Genomic DNA, 23,698 nt, shown 5'->3' with positions numbered 1-23,698 from the left:
TTTAGTGACCACAACGAGGCAGTGGCTGGAAAGGCGAGAGGGAGGGACGGAAACAGAGGCCACTTGTTCTCCAAAGTTCTACTAAGCGGGAGCAGACGAGAGGAGGGCTGGGGAAGTCAGTTGGGAGAGCTTCTCCACGAGGAGAGGCGCACTCATGCGCAGCCGGCAGGAAGGAGCGCCGAGGGACAAGGACCCAGAGCGGGGATGCTTCTCTGACCAAGGACCCGAGAAGGTGCCGGGGACGGGACCCAGAACCCCCGGGGCAAAGGGGCCTCCTCCGCTGTGGGCACCTCTCGACCTGGACGAGACTCGCAGCCGGGCCTGCTCAGGAGGGGACTAACCGTCCAAAGGGATAATCAAAAGTGTAGGGCGCAGGTGTGAGGTCAGAGGACCGGGACAGCAGGCAGGTCACGGGCCCCCAGCGGAGCTCTGTCCTATTGCGCGGAGGCCAGAGGTCCGAAGTCAAGGTGCGGGCAGGGCCGAGCTCCCTCCGAGGGCGCCAGGGGACGATCTGGAGCCTTGTCCAGCTCCGGTCTTGCCGGCGGTCCCTGGCCAGTGGCCACATCCCTCCAGTCTCAGCCCCTGGGTCACACGGCCGTGTCCCCGTGTCTCTGCCTTCTCTTCTTACGGGGACACCAGTTGCTGGACTAGAGCCCCCCTACCCCAGCACGACCCCTGTCGCTAATGACATCTGCAAAGACCCTCTTTCCCAATAAGGCCGCTTTCAGAGGTTCTAGGTGGACATTTGGGGAGACGTTATTCAACTCAGTGCAGCCCCCACGAGCGAAGGGAGCCAAGGATGTGAGAGGGAGCCGATCAGGTGCCCAGCTTCGTACAGGGAAGAGCCGCGTGATGGCCGGCAGGGCCTAGGCGCGCAGGTCGCAGGAGGCGGTGGGTCCCACGTGGATCTACGCAGGAGGAAGCTGAGTCGTGCTCACGCACTGCTCAGGGTCCACGGGAACACGGGGTAGGGAGGGGGCAGGCGGCAGCCACGGGGGAGCCGTCACCACCTCGGGGGTCCGGCCCCTGCCCTGTCCCTTTACCCTCACACCAGAGACTTCTATTTAAAAAAAAAAAATAATAATGTTTATTTATTTTTGAGAGAGAGAGAGAGAGAAAGCAGGGGAGGAGTAGAGAGAGAGGGAGACACAGAATCCGAAGCAGGCTCCAGGCTCTGAGCTGTCAGCACAGAGCCCCACGCGGGGCTCGAACTCACGGACCGCGAGATCGCGACCTGAGCCGAAGTCGGACGCTTCACAACTAAGCCCCCCAGGCGCCCCCAGACTTCTTTCTTCTAAGCATAGGCAAGGCAAGGAGGTATTGTCAGGGTCCCCTTTTACAGAGGCGGTGAGCCCAAGGTCACACAGTAGGGCTGGGGGCTGGGGGCTGGGGGCTGAGCCTGTGTTCAGCCGACTCTTAAAGTCCCTGCTGTTATAGGCGCTTTTGAAAAAACGCTCTCCACTGTGGAAACCTCCAGACAGGCAAGGCGAACACGGTCGTCTGGGGAGTCCCGCAGCGGCGACAGGTGCCAACGTTCTGCTCTCTGTGTTTGCCCCGCACCTGCCCCTCTTCTCACCCGGCCTCTGACACCGTTGCTACTTGGATACTTCCTTTCTGTAGGTAAAACGTACATGCCCTGAAACGAACAAACCTTACAATTAGTACAACGTGTTGTAAGTTAGTACAATTTTCCAGGTGGCCTGGGGTTTTCTTTTCGTGTCTTTATTTTCTCGCTTTTCTAACAATGGGCTGGTACTGTTTTTACAATAAGGGGGAAAATAATGAAATGGTGATTGAAACGTTAAAGGAGTTCCTTTGGGCTGGTGTCCTATCCCCTCCGTTCAGCGACAAGGCTCCGGGACCCCCCCAGGCCAACTGGGTTTTCCCACACACCCCTCTTGAGCCTCTCGGTCCCTCCTAGGACCCTGCCGGCCACTCCCAGACTTTGGGGAAGGCTGGGTGGCCGCCCCTCGTGGCTAGGAAGGGCCCTGGGCAAGCAGGGGCTGAGGCACGGCAAGCTGCCCTAACTCCGGTCCCTGCTGCCTCTCGGGGAACCCCCACCTTCAGACGAGGAGTGGGGGCTCCCTGGGACGCCTCCCCCCAGCTGATGCAAGGCTGGGCGGGGCTGGCCCGGGGACAGGTTGCCAGGCAAGCAGCTGGGGCTCCTCCCAGGGTAGCTGTGGGTGGCCACGTTGCCCGGCGACCAGGTGGCAGCGTCCTCTGAGCCGAGAGGGCGCAGCCGCGCCCAGCCCTGCCGGCTTCCCCCAGGGACCCCCGGGGCCCTGTCCCTATTCCCTTAGCCCAGAACAGCTGGTGCCTCTGGTCACAATGAGCGTCGTTCTGTCCAGGTGAGCGGCTCTGCGCTGGCCCTGGCCGGGAGGGAGGGGGCAGCAGGGTTCGGGGGCCTGATGCACCAAGAGGGATGGGGGCGGCCGGCGGTAAGGGGCGCTCTCCCTCCCACACGACCCCACCTCAAGGTCAGGGGAAGACGGGGCTCCAGACCAGGGAGGCTTCCAGAAGCTGACCTCTGCTTCTCCAGCATTACTGTCCACAGCTCCGGGGAAGCCAAATTCACGGGGTCCAAGCCCTCTCTCCCTCACTCATGTCCACTTGGAAAATCTCCCTTCGAGCCTCGGGGCCCAGCAGACAACATCCCCCTGTGGGGTCGTCACTGACCGCACTCCTCTGGCCAGATTCTACTGATGCTCTCCTACAGCGCGCCTGCCCCTTACCCATTCGTTTTGATGCCTGGTTGCTCTGAGGGTCACACACTCAAGGCTGCCTCGGGACCACCCGGTGAACTTCTTTAAAAACGCAGCCCCGTTAATAACGGGGGAAACCGTGTGTGCTCCGAGCAGAGGAAACAGGGGAATTCTCTACACTTTCCACGTCGTTTTCCTGCAAACCTGAAACTGGCCCCCTAAAAAGGTTTATTCTTTTTTTAATGTTTATTTTTGAGAGAGACAGAGAGACAGAGCGTGAGCAGGGGAGGGGCAGAGAGAGAGAGAGGGAGACACAGACTCAGAAGCGGGCTCCAGGCTCCGAGCCGCCAGCCCAGAGCCCGACGCGGGGCTCGAACTCAGGAACCGTGAGATCATGACCTGAGCCGAAGTCAGACGCTCAACCGACTGAGCCACCCAGGCGCACCTAAAGTTTATTCATTTAAAAAAAAAAAAAAAAAAAAAAAAAAAAACCTTCAGGGTTCGGAGAGAGGAGAGAATTTCCACAGCTGGGGGGAAAGGCAAACTCAGGGGATTTGGAGGAAGAGGCCATCGCAGCTAGGAAAAGAAGAATAACTCTGCCAGGAATAGAAAAGCCCCACTCAGGGTCCCAGGGAGGGTAAGACTGGATTTGGAGCCAAAGCAGCCTTTGCATTCCCGCCGGCCGCTTGACCAGCCCTGCCGCCTGGCCGGTCTCCCGAATCTGCCTTGATGGAACCGGGAGGGAGGGACCGGGCGCCTGACCGGGTGCAGGGTGGCAGGCGGGCGACCCTGTGTGGCTGTCCCGACCGGGGCCCAGAACGGCCTCTCGGGCCCCACCTCCCCAGGGACAGCCAGGTGAGGGTGATGGAGGACACCGTGACCGACGCCGAGAAGCACTTGGGCCAGTTCTGCTCGATGCTGGCTGCCTACACCCGCAAGACGGCCCAGGTGCGGGACAAGGCCGACCGGCTGGTCAAACAGCTCACCGACTTCGCCAACACCGAGCACCCCGACATGCGGGCCACCTTGAGGAGCTTCGCCGAGGACCTGGCCAAAGTCCAGGATTACCGGCAGGCCGAGGTAGGCGGGGTGGCCCCGGGGGGATCCCTCGCGGGGGGTCAGGTCTGAGGGCGGAAGCCGCGCTCCGCTGCTTCTAAAAAGGTTTACCTACGTCCCAAAGGGACAGAGAAAGGATTTCTCATCGCAGGTTTTCTAAAAAGAAAATGCTGGAAGGAAAGCGGGGAGGAAAGTCCCTCTGCCTTTGGACTCCTGGGAAAACATATATATCTTTTCTTCTAGATTCGTGTTTATCCCACAGGATAAGGAAAAGGAACGGGCATGGGGGGATTCTAAGATGGGACTCCCATCCGGCAGGCCAAATTTTCAGGCCACTGGGCGTCAAGGCATCGGCCTCACCCGGGAATTTGCTAGAAATGCAGGTTCCTGGGCCTCACGGAGAACCTGCTGAGTCAGCACCCCTGGGGGCGGTGCCTGGCAATCAGGGTCTTAAGGAGCCTGGGGGGAAGCGGTCGGGGACTCCTACACCTGGCAGTTAGGCACTGACTCGGGGCTGTGAGGCAACCGCCCCAAGACCATGCTGTGCCCTCGGGGGCTGCACAGCGCACTTGGCTCAGTCGGGTCTGAATCCCCTGCCCTTCTGGGCTCCCAGTGGGTCTGTTTAGCCCCCGCGTGAGATTGTGAGGCAGGCTGGAGAACTGAAAGAGCCACGGGTCCCAATGAACCGTCACGAAACCCTCAGTGGGCACAGTCATTATACCCATTTCACAGGTGAGGAAACAAGGCTCGTGGGGTGAAATGTGCTGCCGGAGCCTTGGGGAGGTCGAGCCCTGAGCTCAGGCGGCGCTCACAACCCTAAGGGACGAGGGACCGCGTCCCGGGCGTCCACAGCCCCCCACGGGCTCCTGCCACGCACCCACCCACGGGTGTGCCCGCGGCGCTCTATCCGTGCAGCCGCCAAGCCTCCCCGGTTCTGTCGGCTCTGACTCTCTGCCTGTCCACACTCCCCCAGGTCGAGAGGCTGGAGACCAAGGTCATCAGCCCCCTGAAACTCTACGGGGCCCACATCAAGCAGACGCGGGTAAGTCGGGGGGGGGGGGCCACCGGCCGACCGGGAGTGGCCCATCTGGACGTTCAAGACGCAGCCCTCCTCCCTCCTTTAGGCCGAGATCAAGAAGTTAAAGCAAGTCCAGAAGAACGAGATCAAGCAACTGGCAAAGCTGGGGAAACTGAGGCAGAAGTCACCGTCGGATCGGCTAACGATTGTATCCTTCCCTGGGCCGTGGGCCCGAGGCTGCCGGGCCACACTGGGCGTCCGTCACAGGCGTCCTCTGGGCAGGGGCTGCCGAGTCACCTGGCTCCTTAACAGCACCCTCCCCAGTCCCAGGTGAGTGCCCCGCGTGTGTCTGGGCAAGGCCGAGCCCCGTGCAGGTGACGGACGACCTCCCCAAAGAGCCAGGTGAACCTTTACCTGCGCAGGTGCGTGCACAGCCCTGGGCTCAGGATGCGAGTCAGAGGTGCGGGGCCAGCAGTGGGCTGGGGGCACTTCGAACTTGTAGCCCCATTACCATCATCTAGATGAGGAAGCCGAGGCCGAAAGACGTGACCTGCCTTAGGTCACGCCAGGGAGGTAAGGGGCAGGCGTGGAGCTCCACTCCGAGGGTGCCCGGCGTGGGACCGGGTCATACGAATTGGCTAATTACCTAAAGAACGTTCCACGTGCGGGAATTAATGATCATCGACAGCGCAGCACCTGTTAGGATAGCTCGGCAGGTGCCCCCCGTTTGATGCAAAGCCGCTGCGATCGCCGTCCCCCGTTACAGGCAGAGAAAGTGAGGCTCAGAGAGGTTTAGCGACTTGCCCGGGGTCACGCGGCTAGTCAGCAGGTCTGTCCGAGCAGCGCCTGCCCCTTCCACCACGGTCGCACTCGGCCTTTCCTCCGATGACCAAACTGGCAAGAGGCGTCCGTGAGGCAGGGAGCTGACCCAGAGGAAGACCTGAAAATGATCCAGAATAGTGTCCAAAGGCCAGAACCACCCCGTGACACTTCCCACCTCCGGAGCCAGGCAGAGACCAGCGTGCAGAGGGCCTCGGCGGATGCCAGCCACACCACCCACCGGCTGGGGGAGAGGATTGAAGCCTTCCAGAAGCGGAAGCTGACAGATCTTCAGGTAGCGGTGGTCGCCCTGTGGTAGACGTGCTCTGGCCTCTAGGAGTGCGTGTGTGTGTGTGTGAGCCCGTGCCTGTCTGCGGGAGTGTGCGTGTGCACGTGTGTGTAAGCGCGGATGCGTGTACGTGAGCGTGGGCGAACACCCGTTGCCCAGACGGCTCTCAGAGCCCCGGCTCCCAGGACGATTAATCCTGGCCCGATCTAGCCGCTCAGCGCTCACAGCCCCGCCTCTGAGCACCCAGGCCCGGCTCCCCGCCAGGCCAGTTTGGCAGACTCCGTCCCCCGACCCCCTCCTCACCACAGAGGGACCCGCAGCCTTTGCCCTCACTCCCTCCTCCTTTCCTCACCCTCCGCCGAGCCAGCCGTGGTTAGGCGCTGGGCACGGGAGCTTCCTCCTCACGCACCCCTGCCGCCGGCACTGCAACCCAGACTCCTGGGCCCAGAGCCCCGGCTGGTCAGAGAGGTCCCTGCACCCACTCTCGATCCACCATCCGGTCCATTTCCCAAGTTGCAGCCCCGGGGACCTCACAAAAGGCAGCTGTAACTTGTCTCGCCTGGGTTTAATGCCCTCCCACAGCTTCCCTGATTCTAAAGATAAAGGCGGAAATCCTCCCCAAGCCTCCGGAAGCCCCAGCCCAGCCTTATCTTGGACGCATCACTCCAAGCTCAAGGGCGCCAAACCCCCGACGCACCCCAGTGCCTTTGCACAGGCTGTGCCCCTCTGCCAGGAAGGCTTAGCCCTTACTCTGCATCAAGGTGACACCCCCTCATCTCCAGCGAAACTCACCTGGACCCCCAGCCCAGTCCGGCCCTGACGTCGATTCACTGCTCTGCTCCCTCTGGGGTCAGTTATCCCGGGGCGTGGTGGATAGGTTAATTGTATTTTTAATTCCCTCATTAATCCAACACGTGTTAAATACACACCTACTATGTGCCAGGCGCTGTGCCTGGTGTCGGGACACCATAGCCAGAAAAGGAAGGCCCCTGTCCTCATGAAGTTGCCACCCCGGGGAAGACCCATGACGCACGCCATTCGTTAGGGAGTGGAGAGCGTGGGGGGCGACTTGCTGTTCCATGCCTGCCCCCGACGCTGTGCGCCACAGGGCACGCACACGTGGGGCACGGCACGGCGCCTGGCTGTCATGTCCCCCCGCCGGGTCCCTGCACAGGGTCCAGGGCCTGGCACTTAGCAGTACTCAGTGAACGTCTGGGAGACGAACGAACAAATAACGCACAAGCGGGAGCGGTGATGGTCGCTGGTGCTCCGCCTCTGTGCGGCAGGCAGGACCCGAAGTCACCAGCAGGCCACCATCAGGCATCTGCTGTTTATGAGGCCCGCGGGGTGCCAGCGAGAGTTGAGCACAAGAGGCTTGGGCTCCCCAGTTAGGGGCCAACAAACGCACGCAGTTGAAAGCGGGCACCCTTTGAACTTTGGGGATTAAGTTTGGAAGAGGCACTTATCCAGACCATCCCCTAAAAAGCGCTCCCAGTTCCGCAAGAGAAAAACAAGAAACAAACAAACAAACAAACAAAAAAACCCCTCAGAACTGGAAAGAATGATTACCACCGTATCGGGGTTAGGTCACGTTTCTGTATGTACAATGATCACATTGACAAAAGAGCTCTCTGGCTCCTGTGAGAGCACGTGAGTGATGCTTTCGTCCGGGGGTCCACACCGCTGGGCGTGCGTCAGAAATCTGGAGGGCTGCCTCAGACGCAGATCACCCGGCGACCGGCCCGCCCCGGTTGGGCTGCAGAGTCCGCATTTCTGACAAAGTCCCCGGTGGAGCTGGTGGTGATCCGGGGACACGGACGCAACCGCCATACTGACTCACAGGGCTTGGTGAATTGGGACCACACGTGTCCCTACCGTGCAGATGAAGTCACTGAGGGTCAGAGAGGCCACACGCCAGTAAATGGCAGAAGGTGACCACCAGGCCAGCCTCCCAGGGGCAGAAGGAAGGAGACGGGACGCACGTATCCCCATCACCACCTTGGCCTTGGCCCCTCCCCCCTCCTGTGCTCGCTTGGGGACTTCCTCTGAGCCTGCCTCCCCAGGCACTGCAATGTTTATGTGATGTGGTGGGTTTCCAAACCGCCCACTCCTCCCCCAACACCGAGCCCGTGTCCTGCTGGGGCCCAAAGCAGAGTAGGAGCCTCTCCTCCTAAGCTGACACACAGTAGGAGCTTATGTGAGGCCTGGCACACAGGAGGCGCTTATGTGAGGCCTGGCACACAGGAGGCGCTTATGTGAGGCCTGGCACACAGTAGGAGCTTATGTGAGGCCTGGCACACAGTAGGAGCTTATGTGAGGCCTGGCACACAGGAGGCGCTTATGTGAGGCCTGGCACACAGGAGGAGCTTATGTGAGGCCTGGCACACAGTAGGAGCTTATGTGAGGCCTGGCACACAGTAGGAGCTTATGTGAGGCCTGGCACACAGGAGGCGCTTATGTGAGGCCTGGCACACAGGAGGAGCTTATGTGAGGCCTGGCACACAGGAGGAGCTTATGTGAAGCCTGGCACACAGTAGGAGCCGCCCCCACTGGGGCTGGGCATGCAGTGGGAACTCCGTTAGAGCTTGTTGAGCTGAGCCGAACCATCTGATCTAGAGAAATCAATTATCTCTATCACAAAATTACGTTCTGGCGAGGTTCTGAGGTCTCTCCCGGAAGATCCACTCACGGCCCATGGGTGACAGAGGCCAAAGGTTTTGTAGCCATCAAGCTGCAAACACCTGTCCTCAGAAGCAAAGGCTGTGCAGATGAGCCCAGGTGACAGGGCAGAGCAAAGCGTGCCCCTTAGAGTCACCAAGAAACACGCCCTCTGCGTTTCCGGAACAATTCCTGGGCGAGGCAGCTTTTGAATGGGAACGTATTGTCTGTTCGGCAAAAACGAAAGTAACGTTGGCCTTGGACCTGCCCCATAAGGGCAAGTAACAGTCCCCACCCCCATCTCCCCCCCCCCCCGCCCCCGTATTCAAGATGGCCCCAGGGCTTTGAGAATGTGGTTTATGTGATTCCGCCTGCTCTCCCCACAGAAAATTTTTTTGGACTTTGTCACTATTGAGATGGTCTTACATGCCAAAGCGGTGGAGGTATATTCCAGTGCCTTCCAGACCCTGGAGAACTACGACCCGGAGAGAGACCTCGAGGTACACATCACAAACGCTCCATTTTCTATCTGATGGTGTGGGGCTGAATTTGATTTTCAGTTGTCTCGATTCAGAAGCAGTTTTCATTGGCAACATTTTGCAATGGTTATAATTTTGAAGACTCACTCTGATGAATCCTGGGTCGCCTGGGTGGCTCGGTCGTTTGTTAAGCGTCTGACTTCGGCTCAGGCCACGATCTCATGGCTTCATGGGCTCGAGCCCTGCGTTGGGCTCTGTGCTGATGGCATGGGTCCTGCTTGGGGTTCTCTCCCTCCCTCTCTCTCTGCCCCTCCCCCTGCTCAGCACACTATCCCTGTCTCTCTCAAAAATAAATGAATAAGCTTTAAAAAAATTTAAAAAAAATTTTTAAATGTTTTATTCATTTTCTGAGAGAGGGAGAGAGCGCAGGGGAGGGACAGAGAGAGAGAGGGAGACATAGAATCCGAAGCAGGCTCCACGGCCCGGAGCCTGATGTGGGGCTCGAACTCATGAACCACGAGATCATAACCTGAGCTGTAGTCAGACATTTAACTGACTGAGCCGCCCAGGTGCCCCTAACAAAAATTTTTTTAAACCCACGAGGGGTGCCTGGGTGGCTCGGTCAGTTGAATGTCTGACTTGATTTTGACTCAGGTCATGATCTCAGAGTTGTGAGATTGGGCCCCACCTCAAATTCTGCTCTGACAGCACGGGGCCTGCTTGAGATTCTCTCCCTCTCCCTCCCGTACTCATTCTCTCTCTTTCAAGATAAATAATAAATAAAATTAAAAAAAAAAAAAACCCAGACACATGAATCAACAACGACAAAGAGCATCCCAGGCTGACGTCTGCCGTAGTTTGGATGCAGACAAAATGCGTATTATCCCTATCTGATCTGATGAAAATCAAGAGCGGACTTATCTAGAAAACACCACACCACACCCAGTGCTGGAAAACGGCTACCACTTGCTGTGATTATCTTCTGTGGGCTCAGCTGGACGGTCTCCTGCGGGTCTTTCCTGGGTTTTCAGTCAGTCGGCAGCTGGGGCCGGAGTCACTTCAAAGGCTTCCGCACCGTATCTGGCGGATGATGGCTATTATCCGGGTACAGGACAGGCCTCTTGGTTTGCAGGGTTCAGTGCAGAATGAAACCGTGGGCCCTTCGTTCAACAATTATTAAGCGTTTCAAGGGGCGCCCGGGGGGCTCAGTCGGTTGGGCGTCCGACTTCGGCTCGGGTCACGATCTCACGGTTCGTGGGTTCGAGCCCCGCGTCGGGCTCTGTGCTGACGGCTCGGAGCCTGGGGCCTGCTTCGGGTTCTGGGTCTCCCTCTCGCTCTCTGCCCCTCCCCCGCTAGTGCTCTGTCTCTGTCTCTCAAAAATGAGTAAAAACGTTAAAAATTAAAAAAAAAAAACAAAAAAAAAAACAGAATCTCAAGACGGTGACAGCAGCGTGTCAGACGGAACACAGGGTTCTTCCGCGCTCGGGGCCCAGGGCTACGGCCTGAGCCGCATGCCGCAAAGCCCGACCCGCCTGCGTCCTCAGTGGGGCCTGCAGCCCGCGTGCCTACCCTGCCCGCGGCCTCTCCGGGAGGCCCGGCAGCGGGTCGGAAGCGAGCATCCCGTGACAGAGGCAGGCAGAATAGGTACCACCTTTCACGTGTCACTCCTGCCACAGTCTATTTGTTGGGCGTGAGTCCGTCACTGAGGACACATTCAACGGGAGGAGAATCCTATCCCGGCTCCCGATGGGTGACGGGTCAAGGCATTTGCCGGAAGCTTGGAAACCACCATACGAGGTTATATGCAGACTGAACGGGCTCCGGGACCTTCGCTCACCTCTGTGACGTTCTTCTAGGGGAAAGAGCAATCTCTAATTTCCTGTGTGACTACCTGGCCCCTCCGGGCCTCAGTGTCCCCATCTATAAAGTGGGGTGGTAGGACTACTGTAGATTACAGCACAGGTGGGGGTGGTGCCGGCCGTGCACCTTCTCCCCACCCCCACCCCACCCGTCCTGGTCTCTCCCGGCAGGATTTTAGAGCCAAGATGCACGGGCTTTACGGACATCGCGATGCTGGGCCACTCACGGACACCGTCTCCTCCCCAGCTGTCCCGTGGTCTCTCACTGGCCAGGTGAGCGCTGGGGGTGGGGCCGTCAATCCCGCGACAAAGGGGAGGCCGTCTGAGAACAGGGGTCTGCGGGACATCCTGAGAAGGTGGCACTGCTTGGGGAGCGTGCAGCCCTCCCCCGGGGTCTGGCCTGGACTGGCCTGGAAGCGAAATCACATCAACACGTAAACCGGCCCTGTGCCGCCAGCGCCTGTCCTGAGTGCCCCCTAGAGGCGTCCTGAAGCGTGGCGGCTCGAGAGGCGAGGGCTCGGCACGGGTGGCTCCTGTGCCCTGGGGCCCACGGGTGTCAGAAGCCTGAATTTCTCAGATTTGAGAGAAGTCATAAGGTACCTATACTCCAGGGCACCCAACGAGCGCGGCAAAGCACATTTCTGGTTCTACAGGAAAACCCCTCCGTGCTCACCCGAGTCAGATAAAGGAGCAGCCTGGTACCAATCGGGGTAGGGGTAGTCACCCAGTGGGTGGGGGACAAGGGGGGCGCCGCGTCCCACAGTCGAGGGGGCAGGGAGCGTCTCGTGGCTTTCTGACAAATTCTAACGGCAGTGAAGCAAGTAAGTACGGCCCCGGCTACACCACCTGGGCCCAAACCCACTGCGCCCAAGCTGTGTGACCTCAGGACAGGTCCTTAACCTTTCTGTGCTTCAGATGCCTCGCCTGCAAAGCAGGGCGAATAGCAGTATCCCCCTGTGGGATCGTGGGGAGCGTCAGGCGAACAAACCTGCACGAAGCCCCTTAGAAAGGGCTCAGTTCTTGTCCCTGCCCTCGTCATTCCCGCTTATTATCATTTAGAGCGCTCAGACCGCCCTACGGGGCGAGAGAAGAGAAGACGAGGAGACTCTGGAAGCCTTTGCCGAGGAAGACCTCAGAGGACGGGGGCGGGCGCTCCATCAATAGGACCAGAGCTCCCCAGTCGGGCAAACGGGGGCTGACCCTGGATGCTCAGGGCTGGGGCGGGCTGGGGGGCTCTGGGTAAGGCCCATGTCCTCTGAGCCTCAGTTTCCTCATCTGCGCAACGGGGCAATCTCGCCGACCTCAGAGGTCACTCTGGGGATCGCTGTGCCCAGCACGGTGCCGGGTACGGAGCAGGTGCTCAATAAACGGGGGGTGCCCCTTAACCTGAATCGTGCTGGGTCTCCTTTCCCACCTTGTGACCCCGGGGACTCGGGTGTCTACACCCGAGGGCGGGTTTAATGTTGAGAGCGCGGCCGATTGGCCTCCAGGGCTGCGGTCACAGAGCGCCACACACTCGGGGCTCACACAACAGGAATTTACTCTCTCGAGGCTCCAGAGACCTGAAGTCGAGAGCCAGGGATGGGCAGGGTTGGCTCCAGGCCTCTCCCCCAGCCTCTGGGGGCCGCTGGCCATCTCTGGGGTCCCTTGGCTTATACACGGCACCCTGACCTTTGTCTGCACCCTCACGTGGCCTTCTCCCTGCGTGTGTGTGTGTGTGTGGATCTGTGTCCAAACACCCTCTTTTTGTAAAGACACCAGTCTTACCGGCACAGGGATCCACCTACCCAGCGTGACCTTATCCGAACTAATCATATCTACAAAAACGCTATTTCCAAATAAGGCCACATTCTGAGGCACTGGGAGTCAGCATTTCCACCTACGGGTCTGCGGGGCCACGAGTCACCCCTGACACGTGGACACGATGCGCAGGGATACCCTTGGGAACCAGGGACTCATCACGGAGGACAAGGGAGGTGGAGGGTGGCAAAGGTGGGGAAGGGAGTGAGCCCCGTGATTCTCTCATCAACAAAGTGGGGGACAGGAGACTTTCAGGGGATCGTTTGCAGGATTCGCACCCTCAGCACACTGATTTTTGTCACCCCCAATCCAGCTCCCTGGCACCTCCTCAGGGAAGCCCACCCTGATTCTACCAGGGAGAACGCTCATTCCCCAAATCACCAAAACATCCTAGGGGCACCTGGCTGGCTTAGTCGGTTCGGCATCTGATTCTTGGCTTCAGTTCGGGGCATGATCTCGCGGCCTTGTGGGTTCGAGCCCCACACGGGGCTCCGCACTGGCAGCCTGGAGCCTGCTTGGGATTCTCTCTCTCTCTCTCTCTCTCTCTCTCTCTCTCCACCCCTCCCCCCGCCTGCACTGTCTCTGTCTCTCCCAAAAATAAACCTAAAAACTTTTTCTACTAACTACAACATTCTACACTTTCTATGCAATAATTTCTAAACCAACAGCTCGGAGATCGTATTGTAAGTCACACATAGTCACGTCATAGAGCCATACATCTCCTACGTTTATACGCTCACGTGTGCACCACACACACACACACGGATGTCCGTCTTCTTTAACCTCGTCCGTGTCCCGACCCCACCGACAGTTTCCGAAGGAAAATGGCCCTGCTTGGTGACCTGGCCCGCCGTCCGTGCCCGCCCCTTCCCGCTCTGGCCCCGGAGCATCGAAGGGGCGGGTGGTTCCTGATTCCGGGGTTGGACTAAATAAAGCCCGGGCCTGCCTCGCCACCCTCTCTGAAAACGCAGGTCTGGATTTTTCGGCCACTTGGGAAGAGCGGCTCTCTTTCTGGGCCCCAGAGGCACAGGTGGGCGGTGGGGTGGACAGAGCGACTTGTGGCGGCTCTCGGGTGCCACTGGATTTCCAGGGTCCCCCTCTCTGGGTGTGTTTTTGCTTTCTCTCTCCTCCTGATGGAAAGCGAATTCACCCGCTGCTCCCCAGGGCAACTGGTGCAGGTGCCCGCAGGGGGAGAAGGCGCTGCACGGCTTCCGGGCGGGAGGGAAGGACTGACCCGGTGAGTGGGAGCCTCGTCCACGCCCGGGCAGAGAGGAGCCGCTGCCTGGGGACAGCGGGACTTTGGGGGGGGACGAGCGGCAGGGCCCGGCGGGGGGGGCGGGGGTGGTGCGCAGCAGCCAGAGCTCACAGGGTCCGAGAGGAAGCCCCGGCCTTTCAGTTGAGCCACGCGGGGCCAGAGGGCCTCCGCGCAAACTGCCAGACCCGACGAGGACGCACACGTGGTGCTCGGGGGCGCAGGAGTCCCTCCTGCCCGCACCCACGCTGCCCCAGGGCGGCCAGACTCACGGCGGCCCCGATCCAAGTCCAAGAACACACAACCCAGCCGCGTGCGTCTGCCCCCACGGCCAAAGCAGACGGGGAAAGACCAACGAGCCGGAGGCGGCAGGCTCCCGCCACCCAACCACACGCACATCTGCCGCCCCTGGGGCGGGGTGGCGCGGGCGGCAGGGGGAGGCCACCGGGGGGGACCCGCCAGGCACGGCGCCACCCCTGGCGGCCGCCCTCACCAGAGCCACGCCGGACACCCACGCCCGCCGCCCACTACTGAGCCCCCCGGGCCCACTGCGTCCTTCCAAGCCTCACCTCTCCGCCGCCGCTGGGTCTTCAACTCCCCCTCCTCCCGCGTCCTCACCCCCTCCTCCCACACGCTCACCTCCGCCTCTCGCGGCCTCGCCTCCTCCTTCCCCAGCTCCTGCCGGCATCCACCGGACACACGAAGCCACGAAGCCCCGGGGCGCCTCCACAGCGGGGCTCGAGGTCGTGGGCGCGGCCCGCACGGTCCCAAACGCGCCTCCCCGGCCGGCGTCAGGGCGACCCGGCTCGCTCGGGTCAGCGGGCACGCGGAGACGGGGCGGGGCCCGGGAACACGCATGCGCGGGGTGCGGCGGCCGCCCCCTGTCGGCCCTCGGGGGCAGTGCGGGTCGTCCAGCCGCCGGTCGAGGGCGGCCAGGGCGCCCGCTGGATCCCTTATCGCGTTGAAAGTCACACTGAACGGAGCCACCCATCCCGCCTCTTAGCCAAGGGTCGTTAAGGAACAATTCGTTGGAAACTGCACGGAATGCAATGAATGCAGCCGCAGACATGACTACGTACACCAAAACGCACTCAAAACTGTCCGCAGATGAATTTCAGATGCAAATCTACAAAAACTCTAGAATAAACACAGAAGAAAATCTACATGACCTCGGGTTTGGTGATGAGCCTCCCGCAAGACACCAAAAGACTACCCACCCCCGCACAAAAAGCAGTAACGTGTACTTTTCAAAATGAAGCTTTCCATTCCGTGAAAGACCTTGTTCGGGGACCCGGAAGGCAAGACTGGGAGAGAATATTGGCAAAGCCCGTATCAACAAAGGGTTTGTAGTCAAAATATACGAAGAACCCTCGTAACCCAACGATAAGACAACCAGCCCCACTAAAAACAGGTAAAGGTCTGAACAGACACCTCAGCAGAGAAGACACATCATCACTAGCCACACAAACATAGCTCCAAGCCATGTATCGTTAGGGAATTACAAACCAAAACCTCAATGACCTAGCACTGCACGCCTTTCAGAAGGGCCAGAGAGAGAGGGAGACACAGAATCGGAAGCAGGCTCCAGGCTCCGAGCCGTCAGCCCGGAGCCCGACGCGGGGCTCGAACTCACGGACCGCGAGATCGTGACCTGAGCTGAAGTCGGACGCTCAACCGACTGAGCCGCCCAGGCGCCATGGCTGTTGACTTCTTATAATGGGAAAAAGAGAAAGCCCAACATTTCACAAAACACGTCTGTCACACCACATTGGAAGGGACCGATAAAGGCACCCTGCTCCTGTCAGGGTGCAGTTGGGCTCCGCCTACAGCTCCCCCACCGAGTCCGTGAAACACAGTGCGGAGGCAGCTTGGGTCAGAGGAAGAGTGTGGGGAATAAGGTTCGGAATTCCCTGAGCCTGCACTGATGGGTTAACAAGGCATAAAGAATTAGAAAGCCATAGGACTCTCACACCCAAGTCTGGGTAAACAAGATAGGTTAAGTATAGAGAGGGCGGGGCAAAGGCCCCAGTATAGAACAAAGGTATACGAGGTGACCAAGATTAGGTATTCAGGGCGAAAGCGTCCCCCAACTTACTACAACAGCAGAAAGCTGCTTTCACAGGAAGGAAGGACCAAATTAGGTAAGTAGCGCTATAGATCCCTGCAGCTCAAAGTTGCCCAGAGTGGAGCTAATTAGCAAAAGAAAGGTGCCTTGCTGACCCTGAGGTCGCATGCTCTGTCTTTCCTGTCCCCTGGGCCAGTTTAGATAAACAGAGGTGCTGCCTCACGTCTGCTGTGAACAACCTTCCACCCAACCCAAACCCCTTACCTGGCACATCTTCAAAACCCCCTTTGCCCCACGCCCATGAGTTAATGTTCCCGATTTCATTGTCTCTCTATGCACGCCCATCACGCTTATAAGCCTTTTGATCCTAATTAACACGGAGCAAGGACCCTCACTCGGGGCTCTTGTCTCCTCCCGGACATTAGCCTCTCTCGCATTTTTAGTCCCGCGTCCCGCTTTCTTGCTGGACAAGCGAGCACTCCAGACCCAGAGCCTACACAGAAGAGCCAGATCAGGATTCCAGCCAGAAGGGGTTCTAGGCATCCCGGAGGCACGGGCTGAGGTCCAGTCCAGGGGGCCACTCCAGCAGACCCCCAGGCGGGCTGTCCCTCAGAGGGACAAGGCGCGGGCTGTCCCTCAGAGGGACGCTCCTCCTCCCGCGCTTCCGTGGGACGTACTTGCATCTGGACAAGACGCTCGTGCTCAGCGTAAATGAGGAAATCATCTATTTGACCCCAGAAAAGAATGTTTCCTTCCGAAAAGCCACTCATGCCACTGAAAAGATCGCCAATTCTGTAAGGAGTCCTCATGGATACGTGAAAACAAAAATTAGGCAGACCGGCTTTTTTTTTTTTTTAAAGATAATTTATTTGCATTTCCACCTTCTGACAATCTGAGGTGCAATATAGACACATATTTTTTTTTCTTCACAGGAAACAGTTGTGATTTTAGCACTGTTCTGAGACCTTCACCCTTGAAACGTCCTCAGCTTTAAAATACTGTTTGTAGGACATCACCCAATGGGACACAGAGTTGCGTTAACTTTATCAGTGAGAACACCCGCGGCACTGAACTCTACTTTGGGGCGACTGAAAGGCAAGGTCTGGGTGTGGCGGTGGCAAGTTCAGGTCGGAGACCCACTGGCCAAAGGAGAAAGCACGATGCACACATGTAAACCGTCACCGGAAGCCCCAGCGGAGGCCACGGTTTATAACAAAGGCGGCAGACTGACCGTGTTCTAACATATTTACGTATTTTAAGGGGTTGTGAGTCTACTGTGTGAATTTCTAGCATCTCCTAATAATCAAAGGTTTGGCTTGTCTTTCTCAAGGCGTCTGCAGAAGTGACAGTCCCAGGCTTGCGGGAGGCCTCGCCCAATGCGGTCCCCAGCACAGAGGACATCAGGACCCCACCCCTGTCAGAGCTGACGTGTGGGAACAGCGCCCGCAGTGCCTTCTCCTGTCTCCTTTCATGAGCACATGCCCAGGACCCAGGAGGGAACAGGGACAGTCCCCCAATTCTAGGACTGAGCGGTGGGTCAAGGGGGATTTAATAGGCGGCCCCTTTTGGCTCAAGTGCAACCCTTCGGGTGCAGTTCCGGAGGGTTCCAGGTTACGGCGGGCTCTGCTCTGGCTCTGGCTTGTTGAAGCCCTGGATTCTGTAGGCTGAGAGACCCCAACTGTGCGGACACCCTGTGATAGGCCTGTGCGTGGAAGTTACAGGAAGATGGGGCAAACCCAGACCATCCTGTCTTCCAGAAGTGGCGAGCTTATCCCTTTCCATTAGTAACCACGAGCCCTGCAAGGACAGCACGGCCGTACTTGAATCCTGGGGACACTTGAGCCCCTTGGACACAGCTCGGTGGGGTTCCACGTACGAGCTCTGGTCGACTCGGGGAACACAGGCCAGCACCCAGGAAACAGAGCACGAGGCCCTTCCGTCCTCCCCAAGGAGTGTGACTCTCGGGCCCGAGGACAACAAGGGGACCGATGATACCCCGCAGGAGCCAGCCATGGAGGACGTTCTTAGCATTGAGTGTATTTGCTGAACGGGGACACCCTGAAAACGACTCCTCTATTTGCTACTTGGTGAACCAACACATCCCTATTCCCAGCCACACGGCGACAAGGATGTATGGGACACGTGGCCCTGTGTGGCTTTGCCCGAGGTCTGAACACTACACGTTGGTCATTAGGGGCACCTCTAGCCAATATAATTCCCCTTTTGGTGAAACTCATCCCCGAGGGTCCTGAGGCAGTCTGGGGGTGGGGGGCAGCGGAGACATGGGAACAATGGTTCAGGAGAACTACAAGGCTGGGGGGTGGGAGGGACCCCCACCTGGCAGCTTGGGCCATGACTGGGAACAGGGAGAGAAGACAGCAGCCTGAGCTGGCGGGGAGGGGGGGGGCGGGGAGGGGGGGCCTTCACCCCCTCCTGAGGCTGGGGCTGGGCTCCGTCCGCTCCGGCCTCCTCCCTCTGGGCCACAGACCCTCCTTCCCAAGCTTCCCCACTGTTCTGGGCAAAGGGCTCGTGCCACCCCCACCGCCACCCCCGCGGCTGCCCAGGCGTCTGCGGTTTTAGGTAATTTGGTAATAAAGCTGATCTAGCCTCACGGGTCCACCTGGATCCCCCCTAAATAAAAGCCAACCAGTTAGGAAGCTGTGACGTGCAGGAAGGCCAGGCGCCCAGCTGGCGGCCTTGACTCGCGGCTGCGGTCACCGCAGTGAGACGAAGCCGCTTACAGACCCATTCACGGTGTGAACGCTGTCCTCGTCGCATCAAGAGCCTGCGACGGCAGGCGCATTGCGGGACGAGCGACCCACAGAACGCAGTCCGTGGAGGGGCAAACCTCAAGGCTGGGTCTTCTCTCCACGGTAACGAACTCACTGTCTAGCTGGCCTTGGAGAAGTAAGGGGACACGCTGGTTTCAACTCCCAAAATGGAGGGCAGGGAGAGGCGAGGCGGTCCTCTGACTCTCGCCCCGGGTCTCTGGCCTAACCCCAGCTGGGCGAGCCGGCTGACCTGAACATCCTAGGTTTTGACTTGGGTAGAGAACTCAGGAAATGGACCCTTTGCGGTTCTCCTTTTGGTAACGTAAGAGCTTCTTAGCAACCCCCCCCCCCTTTTTTGGCAATGAGAAAATCATAGCTGACTCCATTTCACTGTACAAATAACTTAGACTATCAGGGTCTGATACTCCTACCTTTGGTTAAACACACATGCACACACATAGCAGGCGCGATCTGAACGGTAACGGGGCCCCTCTTACACGTCTATCAATATTGCTAAAATGACAGGCTAAACACATACGAAGCTGCGTCTCAACAACGTCCTGTTTTCCAAGCAGGGACCTTCCTATTTGAGAGGACGAGCCATCCTGGCTCACTGTGACTCACACACCCCCCTCCCCACCCGCCCCTGAGGACAGCCAGCAAAAATGAAAATCTGAAACACCACTGAGCCTCCAGAGCTCCTGGCTTTGGACACGGTACCTGCCGGGACGGGAAACTCTCTTCTTGGGTATAATCTGATGCTTTCTGCATGGAGTCTATGGTTCCTGAGTTTACAAGAAGAGCTGTTAGGGCTTTTAGAGCAAAGCGTCCGTGTGTGTGCACGCCCTCTTCACACGCTGGGACCTCTGACAGTGTCCCCTGTCTGTCTGCTCTGGCCGGGCCCCGGAGGGAAGAGACCGCGTTACAGGGATAGAGGAAAACCACGGTGGGGCGGGCGGCCTGCCGGCCTGCTTTCTAGGTGACGATGGCCAGAGGCACCGGAGGGCGCAATGCCACCACCAGGAGTCGGCATCATGCACTCTGAGGAGGACCCAGGTCTCTGGCAGGGTCTGAGCAATGCCGGGGTCAGACCCGTAGGGACAAGGAGTGGAGGGTTGGTGGGGGGACCCAAGCAACCCTTGCTTTCACCTTCAAGGGCTATTTCAAGAGGCCTATGTGGGCGGGGGGGGGGGGGACCTCAAGATCATTTCTGAAGCTAAAGTGCTTGGAAAAGCCCAAAGCAGTCAAAGCTGCATTTCCTTCCAGAGGCAGCGTGGTCCTGCGGGCCCTACCCCAGGGGGAATATTCCGCGTCGCGCCCCCCAGCACGCTGGGAAGTCTCAGAACCCACTTTCTGCCTCGGGAAATCAGACCAAACTTCTATACAAAAATCTTATATATACAAGGATAAGTCTTCTGTGCACCTTAGAATAAAGCAACGCGTTTCAACGACTAAGAGATGACTGATAAAGCCAACGACACGGCAGCTAAAGGGAGAGTCTTGCGGGGGGCCTCGGACAGACCCCTCTGTGTGGCCCTGATTCTGCAGATGGGCAGGGGAGCACAGCACGTCCAGGGGGCGTGGTGGAGCGGCTCAGCCGGGGACCCATCATCTGAAGCAGGCACTGGAGGGGCCCCCACACCCATTCATTTGACCTTAATTCTCGAAATGCATTCCGTGGAGGCATGCACCAGCCCTGGGGCCCAACACTGGCTGGGGGGTGGGGGGACCTCCAGTCTGTGTGACCTGTCCCAGCAACAGGGCTGTGCTTTGTTTGGTGACACTGTCAGACCGGCTGCTGTCACACACTCACACACACACACACACACACACACACACGAAGCCATCATAAAAACGAACTGAGTTTCGGGACCCGGTCTTTGGCTGGCAACGTTGCTCAGATCATACCAAGCCTCACATCTCCTCTTCCGTCATCCCCAAGATGCGCGTGCTACAGCTCAGACGACGCGTGCTCGTCTCTGGAACGTTCCAAGGAGGCATCCCACGAGGGAAAGCGTTCCGGCACTGGCCGGGTGGGTGACTACAAGGCATGTATTTGCTGCGGTTGAGAGGAGACCGTAAGGTAAAGGCCGAGAGTTGAGGAGGTAGAGGGGGGACACAGGAGGGGAGGACGTGGGGAAAGGAGAGAGCCCGCCAGGCCCACTTCAAGGTCAGTGCCCAAGAGGGGCGGGCGGAGGCAGAGGGATCCAGACTGATGGCCACTTTCACGCCGGGGGAGCCGCAGGCCGGACGCCTGCCATCAGGGGTCAGTCCTGCCATCAGGGGTCAGCGCTCGCGGGTCACCCCTCGCAGGGGTCAGTCACTCCCCCGCTGTGCCTGGCACAAACCCGGGGAGAAGAGCCGTGGTTCCCAGACACCAGATGGGAGACGAGGGGGCGGCTGCAGAGTCTGCAGGAAAGAGGTCACACGGCGTGCGAGCTAAGGAGCCTCACACCTGCCACCAGAAGCCGCCTCTGCCCGGCTGTCGGTAACACTGGCACAGATTTCTCCGTCATCTTTGTCTGCTTTCGGAGAGCGTGGTGGTCTCGCAGCCGCCAGAGAAACCTCTCTTTTCTGGGTCTCTTCACGGGACACACAGCCCACGCTTCCCCCAGGGAGCGAGCGGCAGAACCTTCTCTGCTTCAGAAGGAAGCCGTCGGCCGAGCAGGCACGCTGCAGACACGTCCGTGCTGATGTGGCTCTAACACAGCCGCGCAGAGCCTGCGAGGTCCCCAGGGTGCCCACAGCCAGGGAAGAAGGTCCTTGCACCGCTCTCCCTCCCTCCCTAAAACAGGAAGGGTGTCTTTCCTCCCGGAGCTAGCTTCCTGTGACTCCAGTTCCCGTCACACGGTGGGGACCCGACAGAGAGGCGGCGGGAGCCCCGGACCCACCTGGCCCGCCCTGAGACACCCACGGCCCCCTCGGCCTCCCCCCCCACTGTGGGAGCACGCCCTACTCCGTTCCACTGCTGAAGAAAAGGCTCCCAGATGGTCGCCAGTGACTGCCCGGGGGCACTGGCCAGCTCGTGATGTCCTTCTCTGCATCCGCATGTGCACCCCACCCTCCCTCTCTCCTGCTCGTCCGCTTGGTCCTATGTCACAGGCCTGACACTCAGGAGTACGGACAGTCACCTTGGTTTTAGCCATGTAACCCCAGGGACGCTTTGGCATGTGGATGGGGGGAGCATTCAAGGCAGAGGGTGGGTGGGGAGGTCGGGCAACCAGATTCTTCTAACTGCTAGTTCTAGAGCAGCGTGGAGTGGCTCTGGGTGCTGCTGATGTCATGCAGGGTCATCGGGTGGGGTGACAGCCAGTCGCTGGCCCAGGAGAGTGGCGGGTACCCTCAGTCCTCCTGGGGGGGTGCCTCGGGCGACCTCCCGTGGCCTACTCAGCGGTCATCTGCTCAATGTGGTCGCTCAGCAGCTTGTACTGCTCTGCAAAAGAAAACAACGTTAATTCTCGGAAGAAAGATGTCGACACGGGCAGGGAGGTCCTGCCCCCCTCATCGACCAAGCAGGATCTCGCCAGGAACGGCGAACACTGGCTTCTGAAGACGGGCAGGGCCACCGAGCCCTCGGCGGCCAGCACGCTGCACGTCTGGCTCCTGGAAGGGGGCTTCTCGGAAAGCGGGTGCCTCTTCTCGTGGAGAAGACGTGAGGCCGGGGAAGGCACCGTGCTGCTGGACGAACGGCACCGGGGCACCCAGGCCCGAGTCCTACCCACCGCACAGCGCTGCCTGGCGGGCAGGGGCCAGTGTGCTTGCCCAGCACCGTGGGGCTGATGACAACATTCCGGGACGTTCCAGGGAAGCACTGGGCATTCTCCTGCCTCCTCAGGCCACTCCTCTGTGGCCCCTTTAATTTGGTGCAGGATGGAGGGCTTTTGTTTTTGTTTTTGTTTTAAAGAATACTGTGTGAATCCAAATTCGTGTAAGTACTTAAGTGGAAGGCTTTTTAGGCCACGAGGGAAAGTTTTGGTAGCAGGTGGGATGACCCACAGAGGCTGTCTGCACTAGTAGATTAGGGGAGCGGACATGTAACGTAGCCTCTTTCGTTACAGAGGTCAGAGCTTCTAGAGAAACCTCGAGACCCCCTAAGCCCGCCCCCGCCTTCTCCGCCTGTCCCCATACCTCTCATGGCAGTGTGGCTCAAGAAACAAAACCAGGCATACGGTGGCCGCTTAGGGGAGGCAACTCAGGGTCGGAGCTTGGCCACGGTCAAGTTCAGAGTCCGAGCGCCAGGTTACATCTTGGTCTTTGGCGGTTAGTAAACACTGAGCTGGTAAGCACCCCCCCCCCGACCCCAGCCCACCACCCCCCACCCTGGCCAGTCCTGCTTATGCAATGACAAGTGTCCCACGCGTCTGCACAGACAGGAGAACAGGACCGGTGAACCTGCCAGACAGTGTAGCACATTTCTAATTGAAACACCGGCAATGCTTTGAGCGGGGTGGGAAACTCCCAGCAGGCTGAGCGTTTGTTCCTAAAACCTGACGCCCCCGCCCGCCTCCGGCCCCCGCTCACCCTCGTCCAGATTGCCGATCACCGCCTGCTTCTTCAGGAAGTCGCTGCACAGCTTCTGGTTCAGTCCGAACGCCAGCATGTTGTGAGTGAACGTGCTGGGGGGAAACACCCGTGAGCTAGCACCCTTTCTGTTCCCCGGGGAAGAGGGGGAGCCGGGGCCCGACACGCAGCCCCCCTGAAGGTGCTAGAAGCGGGACTCAGCGGTGGCGTCCCCGGCCAGCCGACACCCTCACCACGAGACTGGGGTTAGGACGCGCGTTCACTAGGAACCGGAATCCAGCCTCGATGTCACTCGTCGTGTGCTTTCGAGCCATTTGAGGACACGCAGCTACGACGACGTGGTGTCACGGAGGCGTGACGCCGTCGGGGATGGCACCCCCTCTGCCAAGCGTCTCCTCTGGGGGCCCCT

General features: G+C 59.2%; 2 protein-coding genes and 1 long non-coding RNA gene across 13 annotated transcripts in view; 1 reads left to right on the top strand and 2 right to left on the bottom strand.

The window, feature by feature from the left end:
* Positions 1-14,735, bottom strand: part of LOC122234117 — a 60,257-nt gene extending 45,522 nt beyond the window's left edge. For both annotated transcript variants that reach the window (XR_006211863.1, XR_006211862.1), the window contains exon 1: positions 14,572-14,735. This is a non-coding gene — a long non-coding RNA (uncharacterized LOC122234117). The remainder of the gene's footprint in view (positions 1-14,571) is intronic.
* On the top strand, positions 2,196-12,044 carry CIBAR2 (CBY1 interacting BAR domain containing 2). Of its 3 annotated transcripts, none has more exons than XM_042969305.1 (9): positions 2,196-2,348; positions 3,548-3,782; positions 4,732-4,800; positions 4,883-4,984; positions 5,101-5,106; positions 5,786-5,890; positions 8,929-9,042; positions 11,052-11,153; positions 11,940-12,044. In XM_042969305.1, exons 1-9 carry the CDS (start codon positions 2,329-2,331, stop codon positions 12,042-12,044), a joined length of 858 nt encoding a protein of 285 aa, XP_042825239.1. In that variant the 5' UTR covers positions 2,196-2,328. The 3 variants fall into 3 exon arrangements, with proteins under 3 accessions (XP_042825239.1, XP_042825237.1, XP_042825238.1); XM_042969303.1 differs by having other exon boundaries at positions 5,696-5,890; XM_042969304.1 differs by lacking the exon at positions 11,940-12,044 and adding an exon at positions 11,492-11,582 and having other exon boundaries at positions 5,696-5,890.
* Positions 14,736-20,647: 5,912 nt separating the features above from the next.
* Positions 20,648-23,698, bottom strand: part of KIAA0513 (KIAA0513 ortholog) — a 58,701-nt gene continuing 55,650 nt past the window's right edge. For all 8 annotated transcript variants that reach the window (XM_042970555.1, XM_042970551.1, XM_042970557.1 and 5 more), the window contains 2 exons: positions 23,290-23,384; positions 20,648-22,201 (listed from right to left, as the gene is read on the bottom strand). In XM_042970555.1, the coding sequence (XP_042826489.1) occupies positions 22,152-22,201; positions 23,290-23,384 (145 nt within the window). In that variant the 3' untranslated portion in view covers positions 20,648-22,151. The remainder of the gene's footprint in view (positions 22,202-23,289; positions 23,385-23,698) is intronic.

Source organism: Panthera tigris, chromosome E2 (assembly GCF_018350195.1).
Source record: "Panthera tigris isolate Pti1 chromosome E2, P.tigris_Pti1_mat1.1, whole genome shotgun sequence".
Taxonomy (NCBI): domain Eukaryota; kingdom Metazoa; phylum Chordata; class Mammalia; order Carnivora; family Felidae; genus Panthera; species Panthera tigris.
Note: the sequence above shows the minus strand (reverse complement) of the source record. Positions and strands in the feature narration are given on the sequence as shown.

Excerpts from the sequence above, each read along its gene's own strand:
- CIBAR2 (XM_042969303.1), top strand. The coding sequence starts at position 2,329 with ATGAGCGTCGTTCTGTCCAG. Across the intron at positions 2,349-3,547 it reads ATGAGCGTCGTTCTGTCCAG|GGACAGCCAGGTGAGGGTGA; the intron begins GTGAGCGGCTCT and ends CCACCTCCCCAG. Across the intron at positions 5,891-8,928 it reads GGAAGCTGACAGATCTTCAG|AAAATTTTTTTGGACTTTGT; the intron begins GTAGCGGTGGTC and ends CTCTCCCCACAG.